This window comes from Zosterops lateralis (assembly GCF_965231275.1).
Source record: "Zosterops lateralis genome assembly, chromosome: 7".
Taxonomy (NCBI): Eukaryota; Metazoa; Chordata; class Aves; order Passeriformes; family Zosteropidae; genus Zosterops; species Zosterops lateralis.
Genome location: NC_139767.1, coordinates 29,377,106 through 29,390,736, shown reverse-complemented (window position 1 = coordinate 29,390,736; position 13,631 = coordinate 29,377,106). Strand labels below are relative to the sequence as shown.

Sequence of the window (13,631 nt, the reverse complement as noted above, 5' to 3'; positions counted from 1 at the left end):
GTGTTAGAAAGACATTTCCTTATCTTGTTATTGGCAGAAGTTTCTGTGGAAAGAGACAGGGAAATTCTCCTGATTCCCAGTTTCCTACCTTGCTTTCTGCCTTTGTGTGTCTGCTGCTTATGTGAGCAACATGAGAAAATGAGACCACCTACATAAAGAGAAGGTTGAAATGTAAAGATGCCAGATGAAGTGCCAGCAGGTAGTGAGATATATTATTGATAAAAAGTTTAGTTTTTATTTTTTAAGTCTGAACTGTATATCCAATGTGATACTTCAAGTGGAAATGATCAACTACTTGTTCTATGCGAATCAGCCTGTGTTAGTTCCTTTTTCATTTTCAATTTTCTTAAGAGGCTTGAAACAAGCTGAAGCCAAAAATGGAGTTTCCTGGGTAACGTGAAGAGAACTAGAGCAGTGAGTGAAAGTCACTTTGCTCTTTGAGCTTCTCCACACAAATGCAATTCAAATAACTAACATTTTTCAAGGCAGTTTGACAAGTTTGCAAACTCATTCAGGATTGAATGATTATGCAAGAAAGAGTCCTCAGGTTTCTTCAGTCATGGCTTTTTAAAAATCAATTTCTTTCCTAGAGTCACAGGCGAAGTGAAGCAGAACATGACGAACACGGTGGTGTGCAGAGTGCAGGGGGAGTGGAACAGTGTGCTCGAGTTTACCTACAGCAATGGGGAGACCAAATATGTGGACTTGACAAAGCTCTCTGTGACAAGAAAACGAGTCCGGCCCCTGGAGAAGCAAGGCCCCTTTGAATCTAGGTAGAGTATGTGTTTGCTCTTGTCTGACCCTTTTTTGTCCTGAGCACTCTGGTGCATGCCTTAGGAAAACATGCAAATGCAGATAGTATTTGTGAATAGTGCTTAGCAGCAGTGATCTTGGGGTTTTTTATGTTTTCTAAAAATAAAAATCAAGAGAGAAAAAAACATGCAAAATCCTAGTGCAGGCACATGGTTGTTTATTTTGCCTCCTATTTATGAACAGAGGGGGTTTTTTGAGTTCACAAAGTGCTTACTAGAGAACAGAATCTCCCTATTAGTTTTGTTTTTACCCATCAGCTACACAGCAGGGCAGCTCCTGACATCCTCACAAGAAGCTGTTTGTTGAATAACACTTCCAGTTGCAGCTTTAAAGGGTTTGCGAACAGACACTAGATTGGCACTGCCAGAACCTCAGAGCCCTTCCTACCTGTTCCCAGTTGCTGGTGTAGCTCTAAGGCTTGGCCATGAGCCCTCACCTGCACTGCAATGCTCTGACCTGGACTGGTTTGTCACGTGTAAGTGGAGGGAGTGCTCCTGTTCCAGGGTGATCCTGCAGTTTCAGGTGGCTGGCTGGGAAGCCTTTGGAACAGTAGAGTTACCAGTTTATTTTGTAGGAGGCTGTGGCAGCATGTGACAGAGTCTCTGCGGGATGGAGACATTGATAAGGCTACAGAGCACAAGCGAGCCCTGGAAGAGCGGCAGAGGAATGAGGAGAGACTTCGTGCTGAAACAGAAACGCCTTGGTGTACTAAATACTTCCTTAAAGATGTAAGTTTCTAAGCAGTTATCTGCTACTGATGAAGGTAGAAGCAGAGCTGTTTTGGAAGCAGGGCCGCATATGGGTCTGTGTCCTGTCAGAATAGAGTATTTGGCCTTAGATCTTACAGTTTAGCTTTATGGGATCCGTAGGAGTAAGGTGACATAAGAATTCATAAGCACATAAAGGTGTGACTTCATTCCCCACTTTGTAAATGCTTGGATTTCGCATCAAAATATTTTCCAGTTTTCTGGTCCCGTTTCTTTTACCAAGCACTTCCTCAATGGCCTATGGGAAAAAAACCCCGAAGAAAATAATCAGTAGTACTAATTTTGCTGAGGTTGTGTGTTTATGTACCCAACATATTATTGTTAGCCAGAAGGAATTGAGTTCATTCTCAACTTAACACTTTTTTTGTTCTTCTACATTACATTTTGGATAGAGCTTATTTGTTTAGTGTCTTGACCTGTACTTCAGTAATAATAGCAGTAGTAATAATGTAGTAAGAATTTTAACAAGGGAAGGTGCAGCCTGCCCAGGAGGATTGGGGGATGCTGGTATGATAACTTTGAAACAGGCTTTTCTTGTGATCCATGTGGTGAGACCTTTGCTGTGCCCTTTGCAACAGGAGAGTACTTGAGTAAAATTAATGCTGTACTAGTTTAGATTCTCCTTACAGTGAAAGCTTTATCTGTTATGTTGCAGTAATGTAATTCCCCCTCTTCTTCCCATAATTGTCATCTAGTAAGGGTTTAGAACATAGGCTAAAAGGTTTCCTTATTTTGGACATAGTCCAGGTTTATTTTGTCAAGTTCAGGGCTAGCTCCCATGAAGGTTTTTGTTCTCTAAAGCTGTGTTAGTACGATTAGCTCAAAGTTAGATAGTTGTATTGTTAGATTTGCAAAAGATGAAATTCTGTTGCTAGTCCAGGATACAGATGTACTCAAAAAACATTTAAACGTGATCCTGAGCACCACATTTCTGGGTAAGCAATTGGGTAGAAGTAGAGCTGATAATCCTGAGTAGCTGCCTCTCTGGTGGCTGCTTATTTGGCTTCTGAAAGTAATTTGGATCACATGGTTGAGAAGAGTCGCTTTTTGACTGGGTTAATTACAAGTGCAGTCTGCTCCCAGAGAGTGTGTTGGCTCTGCAGGAGCCTGCACGTGTTCTGAGGCAGCGTCAGCAGCCTGCAGTGCTGATCTCTGTGCCTCAGTCTGTGGAGTTAAAGGTACCAGCTCTGTCCTTCTGCTATTCACAGTCATCTGTCTCATATGATAACCATACTTTCTCTTTGAATTGCAGGGAGATGGCTGGGTTTACCATAAACCCCTCTGGAAAACAGTCTCTGCCACACAAACTCAGCAAACGGACAGTAACTAGAAAAAAGCTGCTTTAAGATGAGTTTTCTGATTTTTCCTCTCCTTTTCCTCTGTCTCTCAGAACACAGTAATCACACTGAGTGTCCCCTTTTTATGTAATTGTGCAAGTTTAATGAGCATAAAGAAGTAACTATACTAGGGCACTTTAAAGCTATTAAAAAAACAAACAAACAAAAACAAAACAAAAAGGTAAAAATCCAAGTTGTAGAGACAAACCTGCCAGGTACATTCAACCAACTTGGTTTTTTTTGTATGATCCAAGAGATTTTATCTGCATTGTGTAAGATTCTTCTAAGTAGATCTGATTGCAAAAGCTGCCTGAGAGAAGAAGGAACCTGTTGGATTTTAGAGTGACATAGGAACTCTTTTGGAATCTGTGTCAAGCTCTTTAATCACTGAAACCTCTTCAGTACACATGTAGACAACAGCAACAGAAAATTGCTGCTTTTATGCCCAGTAATTAACCTTCTTGGCAAAAACTGGAAGGGTGTTTGGAAGATGTGCCTGAAATCAGTATTAAGAAACAACTGGATCATGACGACCTTTTCTTTGGAGAGAATGTGTGCATGCATTGGAGGAATATGGGATGTACGTAGAGACTACTTTTCTTTTTTATGGATTTATAAAAGCAATTAGAAGTGTAACCATGGAGAAATTTTTCCTCTGAAACGTTTTAATATACTTGAAATAATTGACTTGAATTGGAAAAGTAATTTGAACACTTTTCGACTCTAATTTTATTAAATCTTTGAGTGACTGTTTTTTCTCAAGTTATAATATAATGAGATCTGGCCTGTTTTTTCTCCTCCAACTTCTCTTCCTGAGGACTAAGGCTTTCAAAATGAACAGAAAACTTACAGTTTTGTATTTAAATTTCTCTGCCCATCTAATCGTTTCAGAGATGAAGTATCAGTGTTACAAACTGTCCTTTGGGTTGTTTTGTTTTTTCTCCTGTGGTGTTGTTCAGAGCAAAGGAGTGAAATGTGACCTTGAATACATGGACTGTAGGTCCTGGTTTTTCATCTTACCATAAAAAAACCCAAACAAACATCTGATTATGCTGAGGACTGGGTATTGATTTGAAACACAATCAGATATCAGGAAACTGTATTCAGGTACAAACATCCTTTTTTTTTTCTCCTTTTTATAACTATTTTATTGAAGTCTAAGAATTGCTGGCAATTAAGAATAGTACTTACTATGGCTTTCGTTATTGTTGTAACTACAAGCTACCTTAATTTTTCCAACAGTGGTGCCTTAATCTGTTTTTTCTTCTGATGTAGTCTTCCAATCAGTGTATATAACATTATCTGCCACTTCCCAGCCATGGCAATGGCTGAACCTGATCCAGCATCATGAAAACTCACAACTCTGTGATCTGGTATGATGTTTTCCATAGAGAAGATGCAAGTGTAAGAATGCATCAGAAGGTTTAAATAACCATGTTAACTTTCAACACAAACTGTAAATCATGCAAAAAAAAAAAAAAAAAAAAAGAGTTGGGTTTATGCACAACTGTTTTGATCCTCTTGTACATTTTTTTTTTTTTTGCTGTGAAATGCACTGAGATCTCAATGCAAGTCATAGTCTGTTTGTGAGAAGTGGGGGGGGATAATAAAGCTACAAAATGATTCATTTGTTCTGTCTGCTTTCCTAGAGATCAGGTGACCAGGAAAGAGTAGGTGGTTGTTTTCTTTCATGCTGGAGATCTGTCTGGGCTTTCCTTGGTCCCAGAACTGGGATATTTTGGCAGTATGTACTTGAGTGGTAACTATTCTCCAGCAGAAGAATGTTTTAGGCCCTGCTTGTCTTGTTTGTGATATTCTATACAACCATCCTGTTGTGATAGTTTTGGATATCCATTGGGCATTTCCATGTTTAACCCGGAATAAAAATAAAAATTAAAATAATGGGTTTAGTTCTTCCTTGTTTCTGGGTCTGCGGCACGTTTGGCTCCTTGGCCAGTTCCAGGATTTGGGTAGGAATCGTGATGGCAATATGAGAAATTCTTCTGTGGTTCATCAGTACCTGCACCAAAATGGGGGCTGGTAGAGAAACAGATTAACACTGCATAGGTTTCATAGTTTTATCCATGTCACATGGCACATTTGCTTTAAACAAACAGCAAGGGCTGTGGTGCAAGGCCCAGCTTTTAATATTGCAGTGTTCAGAGCAAAACCAAACATTTTTCAGCTGAGCACACTCCAGGGATCAAGCTTAAGCTAACTAAAATACAGACTTACAACTCAATCACTAAACTCAGCTTAAAATTTTGATTTGGGATTTGTCAAGGTGATGGCTGTAAATGAGACTGAAAAGCTCCCATGTTGACCATAAACCCATTTGTGTTCCTTACATAACACTACTAGTCAAGTTATTTCTCTTCCTCCCTCATCTGGTATGCTTGTGGTTTCACACTAAGAAAGCTGTTACTAATTTTGTTGTGTAATAATAGACCTAATGCTGAAGAAATACTTCGATACAATATGTGAAGTGATTTCTTTTGCCATGGGGATGTTTCTAGGGAAAAAAGAAGGTAAAGCCTTCCTTTGCTTAAGAGATCACCAGAACTGGGATGGTTCCTGATATGGATTTAGTTAGGGTGCAAACTTCTGCTTCTAGGAACAAAGGACATAGTTGAAAACCATTTAAAAAGAAAAAAAATCTAGCCACTGAATATCCAGCTTAAATTGTAATTGTGAGTGGCAAACACCCCATGGAGTAATGGATGTATTTTTAACTCTGACCAGATTTGATTCTCTTGCATAACTGATGTTGTTTCCATCCTGTACCTTCTGGAGCAAAGGGCTCAGTGCTGCTTCCTGTGTAGATACTTGCTAGAACCACAGTGTGTTCCAACAGGGAACATGGCAAAATAGCACACTGGCTTATGTTACTGTCTGTCTTCTTGGCTTGGTTGGGCCTCACTGAAGTTAAGAGCAGAATTTTCATTCTCCAGTTGGTTTTAGGCTCCCTGAATCATAAATAGGTCTTGGATCTTAAATAAGTGGCTGTCTGTAGAGGTGCTGTGCAGTGTGCTGCTGCTCATAGAAAACAGAGTCAGCCCTGTTTAACACGGGCATTCAGGTGTGTAATCCTGATGGATTTGTGTTTTAGGGGAAAAAATGCACTATGTAAATGGGGTTGTTCAAGATTTTAGGCACGGGCAGGGGAAAAGATAAAGTTTTTCAGCATATTTATAGTATGAACTGTCAAGCCTAGGATGAACTCCCCAGGAGAATTTGGATTTCAGCCATCAGAATCAAAGGTGCAGCCTTCAATGTCTAGTTTGCACAGGCTGATCCCCCTCTGTCCCTGTCACCTGTGGGAAGAACGGGTCAGGGTGTCTTTTAAATCCTTTTGAGCTTGGAAGAACAAGTGAACACATTCATCAGTGTGTCCAAACAAGTTGGTGCAGAACGTGGTATGGAAATTCTGCACAAAATACTATGGGAAGGAAAGATTACACAGCCTGGAGGAGAGTTTATCTCCGTGCTCTGTTTCTCTTGTGCTAGAGCAGTGGTTAACATATTAAAGAAATGAGGCTGAAGTAGGGTAGGTTGGAAAAGGTGTGTTTCTGGGGAACTGGGGAGGGTGTGCTTTAAGAGAAAAGAGTTAACTTGAAAAATTGTGGTGTCAGGAGGTAGCAGCCAGGTGAAGATTAGTGAGAATGACAGGTGGGGGTCACAGTTGCAGATGGCATAAATGGTAGCTAAGCAAATTTTTTATTATTTAGATTTGGTGCAACCTAATTCATTCCCCTTCTCTCTTTCTTTGAAGTGTTTAGAGACAATAGGTTTTTAATTTAGCAGCTGTAAAAACAGTCAAGAGAGGTGGAAAATACAGCTAGAGAAGAAAAGGTTTTTATATGAGTTAGTGCTGTCATACCTGAGCACTTAAGAGAACCAAACCAGTCCTGCAGATCTGCTTCCCTGCTCCACACTGAGCAACCTCAGCTGTAGAAAACTTGTGGCTGTTGCATGGTTTGCTCCTTTCCCCTCTTTCTGGGCTGATCTATGCAGCTGTGTGGTGGCAAGAAATGTATTCCTCCCAGATGCTGACCCAAAAAATCCCTACCTCTGTGTAGGTCAAGTCACCTCTGTGTGTCAGGTATGGGCTTTCAGGGCTTAAGAGCACCTGAGCTTTTTGCTCCCAAGGGTGGAGAGATTTGCACAGCACCAGGATTCAGAGTGAGGTGTGACTTACCTTTCTTTAATTGCTTTCCAGAATAGAGGCAGCCTGGGTTGATCTGGTGATCTTGGGAATAAAGGTCTCAATTCAGTCTGATCCTGTTTCCCCAGGTGGGGTAAACCCAGCAGGGGGGTGTGAGAGTTTCCAGAAGAATTGGCCAACACCATGTGTTGATGCTGTTACTGTGGCACAGATCTGGCTAGAAGTGGCTGGAAACCAGTCTGATGGGGGGAAGGATTGTCTAGATATCCTGCACAGAGAGTTATAAGGTGCAGCAGCCATGTCTGCACTGGTGACTTCTTTCCTTTTTCTCTCTCAAAGAAGCTTCACACACCCACCTGAACTATCAATTAACCCAGGAATTCCCCAGTGGGGAAAGGTATGTTGGAGTTGCATCTTATCAGGCTTTTACAAACTGGATTATTGTGGATCTTTGCACAATGTTGCATGAGTGATTTTCTTGGATGTCAGCATTTCTTCCATAGAGGGTGCAGTACATCTCATGATGTCTTTTTTTCCTGCTACAACAGATTTTGTCTGTGTGTATGTAGGCTATGAAAAAGAGGAAGATTGTTTTAATCACTGCAGAATAAGTTAGAAAAGAAACTCGTGATAACAATATGGAAGGACTTAAAAAAGACAGACATGGAATTCAGGTGCATATTAATAAAAGATTAAACATTATTATTTTAAAAAATAACAAAATGAATGCTTTGCATCATTATACATTTTAAGTAAGTACAAAGTCAACTCATATAATAATGTTTCACTTTAACCAAAATATTGATTCCACAGTTCACTGTATCTGTGGGAGGAAACAGATCTTATAAATAATTTATGTACTCAATCTTAGTTCCATTTTGAAAAACTGAGGGTTTTTTTTCCCCCGTGAGCTAAATGCTTCCCCCATATCCTCTTGTTCCTCACGATGAGGACTTTTGCCTGCTGCGTCACTGAATGTTTCTGCCGCCGTCACTGTCCTGGTGCTCCTCACCTGGAGAAGCTGTTTTACTGGCCTCATTATCCATGTTGTTGTTGAGGATGTCATCACAATCCATCTGTGCCATCAGGTTGAAGCGCTCAGCCACGCAGTGGGCGGTGAGCCGGGCCTCGGGGTCGTGGTCCCAGCACTCCGTGATGGTGTCGCACAGGAAGCGCATTCCCTGCAGTCAGAAGGGCTGAAATCAGGATCAGAAGGCAGGAAGAAGGGGATCTAACACAGTCTCAATGGATTACCACACTTCTGACATCCTCCTGCATAAAGGCTGTTTTTGGCCAAGCTTAAGCACAAGAGGGAGCAGCCTTGGTAAGCTGTGGAAGTGCTGATGCTTCCACTGGCACTGCTTGTGTTAGAGCAGCAGCCTCAGCTCTCACAGCATCTGCTCCCAAACATTCCCCGTGCTCCCTGGAAACTGGCTTGTGTTGGCTGTGAGACTTTGAGCCTGTTTCCTTTCAGCCCCTATTTATTTCCTGGCTCAGCCTTGCCCGTTTGGATCAGAGCATCCTGAAATCAGGAGGGACAGGAGAGGTGTGGACAGTGCCCTGTGGGCTGCTGGCTGAGCCCAAGCCTCTGAGTTTGAGCTGTGCCCTGCCTGTTACACCTGGAGGGAGGGGATGGGGTAGGGAGGTGGTTTTCAAAGGTAGGTTTGGAAATAATTTCTTAAATCTGACTTCTTGTTTTAGTGGCATTCTGAATGTGTGTGCCCTGTCAAACACTCATTGCAGTGTGCAGCTGAACCTTGTTCTCTTATCAACCAAAACTCCAAAACTGTATTTTGGTTGAGATGGCCTAAGGTGCTTCCCAATATAGTCCAGAGCACATGGAGTTCCTCTCAGGTACAGTGCTTAAGTCTCCCAGAAAGTTGGGTGGTTTTTGTTTTGTTTTGGTGGTAGTTTTGTTTTGTTTGGTTTGGTTTTGCTGTTTGGTTGTTGGTGATTTTTTTATTTTTTGGTCCAGTTGTGTAGGGCTCTGAAAAGAGTCACAATATTTTGGCCCTAGGAGCAAAATAAATGGTAGTGTTCAGCTGGTGCTTTTCCCACTCTTTAGCTACAAACACAGCTAGCACCAGAAGCTATGTTGAACCTTCCCTTGCCCATATAATTCCATCATGTGCTATTGCTCTTGGCATCATTGTCAACTAAAGTTGGAACACAGTGGAAAAATCATTATTCTAAATAAAGCTTTGTGCTTTTCAGTGGGTTTTATGTATTTCTTAATTTGCAATTAAGAGAACCCTGATGTTTCACATTGACCCACACAGGAGGAAAATCCAAGTCCTACAGAGATGTAGGGTCAGTTCCATCTGCCCTTCTGTACCATCCTCAGAACTCACTGCTCACTGCTAAGGTTCATTGTGCTAAATCTTCCATAATAGACACAGATTGGAAAGAACAGGATTGTACAGCAAAACTGACAGATGGTATGTTTCAGCACCTCTGACGTCACTCATTTATTAGCTTAGTTGAAAGGATTTGAGGGTAATTGATTACATGCAAAAGTGAGCTAGCTTAGGTGAAGCTTTTAAAGTCATCCTGTTCTCAAACAGAACAGTCAAGATTTTATGTACTTATTTTTCCCTGGCATCATAACATTTATTTGCAGTTTGCCTTTTGAATGGTATAGCTGAAGCATCTTGTTTGGCTTACAAAATGAACTTAGTTTGGCTTTTATATTTCATATCTGTTTTTCTAAGATACCAAAGAATGCTGAGTTGTACAAGTGTATTTTTAGTGGCAATAATTGACTTAAGCTTCCACTGCTCCTCTCCCTGTCCTGCAGCAGCCTCTGGTTGTGCCAGTACATCAGTTACATCAGTCTGTTCAGCTGCTTTGTGAACCAGATTCAGGAATTTACCTGGCCTAAAAAAACTCTTTTTTTTTTTTTTTTTTTTTTTTTTTTTTTTTTTTTTAGTTATGCTGGGGTGAGTGTGAAACAAGGTAGAAGCACAGACCTAAGAGATCTATAAGTTTTCTGGGAAACTGGGAATGAATTTCTTCTGCTGACTTTGTTGTGGGGCCTTGCAAGCAGTTGCCCTAAAGCTGCTATTGGGTGTGTTAGCCCTGTCAGGGAAATTAGTGCTGACACTTCCTTGAAAATCAATCCATGGTCCTCACTTGACTGAGAGCAATCCTGACGGTCAAAACGTGGAAGTAGCATTTGGAGCTCTGCAGTAAACTTATTTTCACTAGTGGGAACATCTATGGGTGCCTCCCATTCAGATGAGTGACTTGTCACCCTTTCTAGGTATCACTCAGCACCTCCTCCCACGACAAGCCAGCCTGGACCCCCGGAGTGACACAAACCGGTGGCTTTCTGCTGCTTCCCAGCAGATGGTGCTGCCCAATTCCTCATCCTAAGGAGAATAGTTGCAAAATGCCCAGAAAATGCTGTAAAGACGGGCTTGAAAGATGTTTATTAGACCAGCAGAGATTAGTCAGAGAAAAACTTTTGGCAACACGATGTGGCTTTTCTGTTCCTCTTCCCCAGTGACCATCAGATGGTCCAATAAAAGTTCCCGCCTTATAAGCCTTTGTCTGCCTGCCTGCTACACCAACCCAACTACAGCAACATTATTTCTGGGAGGGTTCTGCAGTCAGCCTCCCTTCAGCCCTGGAAACAGCGCAGTTAAGCTCACACTCTATCAAAGTGCCATTTTTGACAGTGCAAGCCTCTGTGTATTTTTTCTGTGGTTTCAAAGTTTATCAGTGACCCTGGGAGGTTAATGTCTGAGATGAATACTCAAAAGGCTTCAAATATGTGGCACTGCTGATTGAAGTTCCTGTATTTGCCTTTGTCAATGAAAAGGTTGGGTGAGCTCCAGAAATGGACTCTGAAACTGACTGAATCATAAACTGACTGATAAACTCCCTGGGGGTTCTGCAGAAGCCCTGGATTCATTTGATGCTGTTTGCAGTTTTGGGCAGTCAGGTCAACTGTGAGTCTTTGGACAAACATGCTTTTTAGAGGAGATATTGTAGGGAACATGTGGCCTCCTAAGGGTAAGAAATTCTCTCTCTCTCTTTGCAAAGCCTACCCCTGTGTGCCAGCAGGGCAGAGTGGGAGCAGAGGTGGTGTGTTTTATGGCTAGATATTGCAAAATGATGCACTGAGCACTGCAAGGCTCTGAAAGCCAGCAGACTTGATGTTCCAGGCTGATTTTCAGGTGAATGGGAGTGTTCAGCAGCAGATGGTGTTTTTCCACAAGATATGTGAAATTGAAGAAGTACCAAAGTCAGGGAAGCTATAGATCAGCATGCCTGTTACCCCTCGTGTCCTCAGTGTGTGACAGAAAGCACTGGCCTGGGGGAGAGGACTCTGTCAGGGCCAGGAGGGAGCTCTGTTTCTGTAGCTGGTTGCTCTGGGTGTGCTTGTGGGTGGTTTTAACAGAGCATATTTTTTCACTGCTGACATGTTCCTGTTCTAGAACACTGGGTTATGCCCTCTGTGGTGACATGCTTTGCTTTCAGACCCTCTGAAGGCTGGTGAAAGACTTCCCTTGACAAGCCCTGAGCCTTGCTGAGTCCCTGCTCTCAGCTTCACTCACTTTTCATGAGTGTTCTCCATGGAAGGAGATGCTTCCTGGTTTGCTTTTCCTTGTAGTATTGGAAATTTCTTTCATGTTGAAGGTACCTTTGAGCTTGAAACCTCCACAGCCAAGGAGGCAGAAGGCTGGATGTGCCCCCCTTCCCCTCTGTCCCTGCTGTGGATTCCTGTGTGTAAGGAACAGGGTGATTCCTGAGCCTTCCAGACAAGGGGCTTAGGGGAGAAGTGGGTGAGCTCCAATGATTTACTGTTTCATAAGAAGAGCTGCACTGAAGTGCTCCATTTTGGATATCCTTAGGGTATCTGAAACCCATCACCCACCTGCCATTCATGACTATTGATCAACACATTCTGCTGTGCCCATGGCTGGTGGCCTTTGTGCAACAAGGAAATAAGTCCAGTGTGACTTGTGTGGGCCCAGCCATTCACAATGCCCACTTTTCCTTTAACTATAAATTCAAATTTTCAGGCTGGTTTAGTGAGGAAGGACAATGTGTGTTGCTCTTCTCTGAACCAGTTGCTTCCAGCTTACCTGGTGCACCAGCCAGCTGCTTGGGATCTCAGGCCGGCCTCTGCCATGCAGCACGATGTCCCTCATGGTGTCCACACAAGGCTGCTCCTGGACTTTTGACCCAAAAGGCAGCTCATAATTCTTTACCTCTGCAAGGAAGCAACAGAACATTACAGGATGTTTCTAGTGCATTCCCTGCTTTGTTTTGGTATGGCTCACTGGATGAGAACGGATTTGTTTTTAATAGTCTGAAAAAAAATAAGCAGATCTGGAAACAATTGAGAATTTGAGTACAGAAATATAGTGCTGGGTTTTCACATAGAGGTTCTTTTCAGAGACAGCACTGAGGAACCATCTGACCTCCTCCCCAAACCCAAAAGATGCAGTACAAAGGAGCTGGTTTGTCTTTGGGTGAGACAATTTGAGCAGGCAGCAAGTACTCTGCTGGTGAAAGGTGGGAGGGGTGACTGTGACATGAGAATTTCCAGATTTCTGCTACAGGCAGGGAATAGTGTAGAGGAGAAATGGCACTTCTGGAAGAGCAACCCCATGTCGTGGAAGACCAAGGAGAAATTGGCTTTTGGCAGAGGTGAGAGGCCATCCTGATTTCTGACAGCTCCTGCCCAGATGTGAATGCAGGTGAGATATGTGTGGGCAGAGGTGGCCTGAGAATGCTGGGTTGGAAACAAAAGATGCATGGAGCATCCAAGTTAGGCAAGGGCCTCCCACTGCCAACCATGGGGCTTGCAGGGCAGTTGGAGCTGCTTTCTGGCCAAAGGTTGAGGGTTCCTGCAGTTCTGTGGGCTTGTATTGTGAGTGGGTGGGATAGGGAAGGAAGGTAAATTGGAGCAGGCACAGGCTAACTCCTGGGCAGTTAATGAAATGTTTTGCTACACACAGTTGTAGATGTCAGGATGTGGCTCTGGGAAGTGACAGGGTATGTCACACTGTCAGAGACTGGGGTTTGCGAGTCCTCATTGCAACATAAGCTCTCTGGTATTGTCTGAAGGAAAAAATGGTTGGTGAGGGGGAGGCAGCTTTGGCTTTTCCTGCTTGGTTTGTTTGCATCACCAGCACAGGCTCCATGGGACTTGGCAGCTCAACAGCTATGAGCAGGAGCTGGACCAGATGTCCCCATGGGGTCCTGTCCTGCTCCTTGACTACTGAGCCACCCCCTTAAGCCATGGCACACAGAGCAGGGGAGTCTGTCACCAACTCTTGGCAGCCCTGCAGAGACCTGGGCCACCCCAAGTCACGTCTTGTGCCATCGGTTGGGATGTGGGAGTAAGGGGGCAAAAAGGCACGCAGCAACTCAGATGCAATGCTCTTACCTCCTACCACTTCACATCTGGAGGCCATTTCCCACAAAACAAGGGCCATGGAGTAGACATCCATCTGCTTGAAAGACTCCAGGTCTTCCAGGTTCACTCTGGACTCCAGGACCTCTGGCGCCATGTACCTGGCGGTGCCCACCTGG

At 43.1% G+C, this 13,631-nt stretch overlaps 2 protein-coding genes across 2 annotated transcripts in view; one reads left to right on the top strand and one right to left on the bottom strand.

The window, feature by feature from the left end:
* OSBPL11 (oxysterol binding protein like 11) overlaps window positions 1–4,819 on the top strand; it is a gene marked incomplete at its 5' end in the record, with an annotated part of 37,950 nt that extends 33,131 nt beyond the window's left edge. The window contains 3 exons of the mRNA XM_083864880.1: window positions 591–773; window positions 1,388–1,541; window positions 2,833–4,819. Of these exons, the coding sequence (XP_083721006.1) occupies window positions 591–773; window positions 1,388–1,541; window positions 2,833–2,910 (415 nt within the window). The 3' untranslated portion in view covers window positions 2,911–4,819. The remainder of the gene's footprint in view (window positions 1–590; window positions 774–1,387; window positions 1,542–2,832) is intronic.
* A 2,998-nt stretch (window positions 4,820–7,817) lies between these two features.
* The window catches only part of LOC310911401 (TGF-beta receptor type-2-like), a 31,372-nt gene continuing 25,558 nt past the window's right edge, over window positions 7,818–13,631 (bottom strand). The window contains exons 5-7 of the mRNA XM_083864893.1: window positions 13,486–13,627; window positions 12,176–12,303; window positions 7,818–8,263 (exon numbers count right to left, since the gene is read on the bottom strand). Of these exons, the coding sequence (XP_083721019.1) occupies window positions 8,051–8,263; window positions 12,176–12,303; window positions 13,486–13,627 (483 nt within the window). The 3' untranslated portion in view covers window positions 7,818–8,050. The remainder of the gene's footprint in view (window positions 8,264–12,175; window positions 12,304–13,485; window positions 13,628–13,631) is intronic.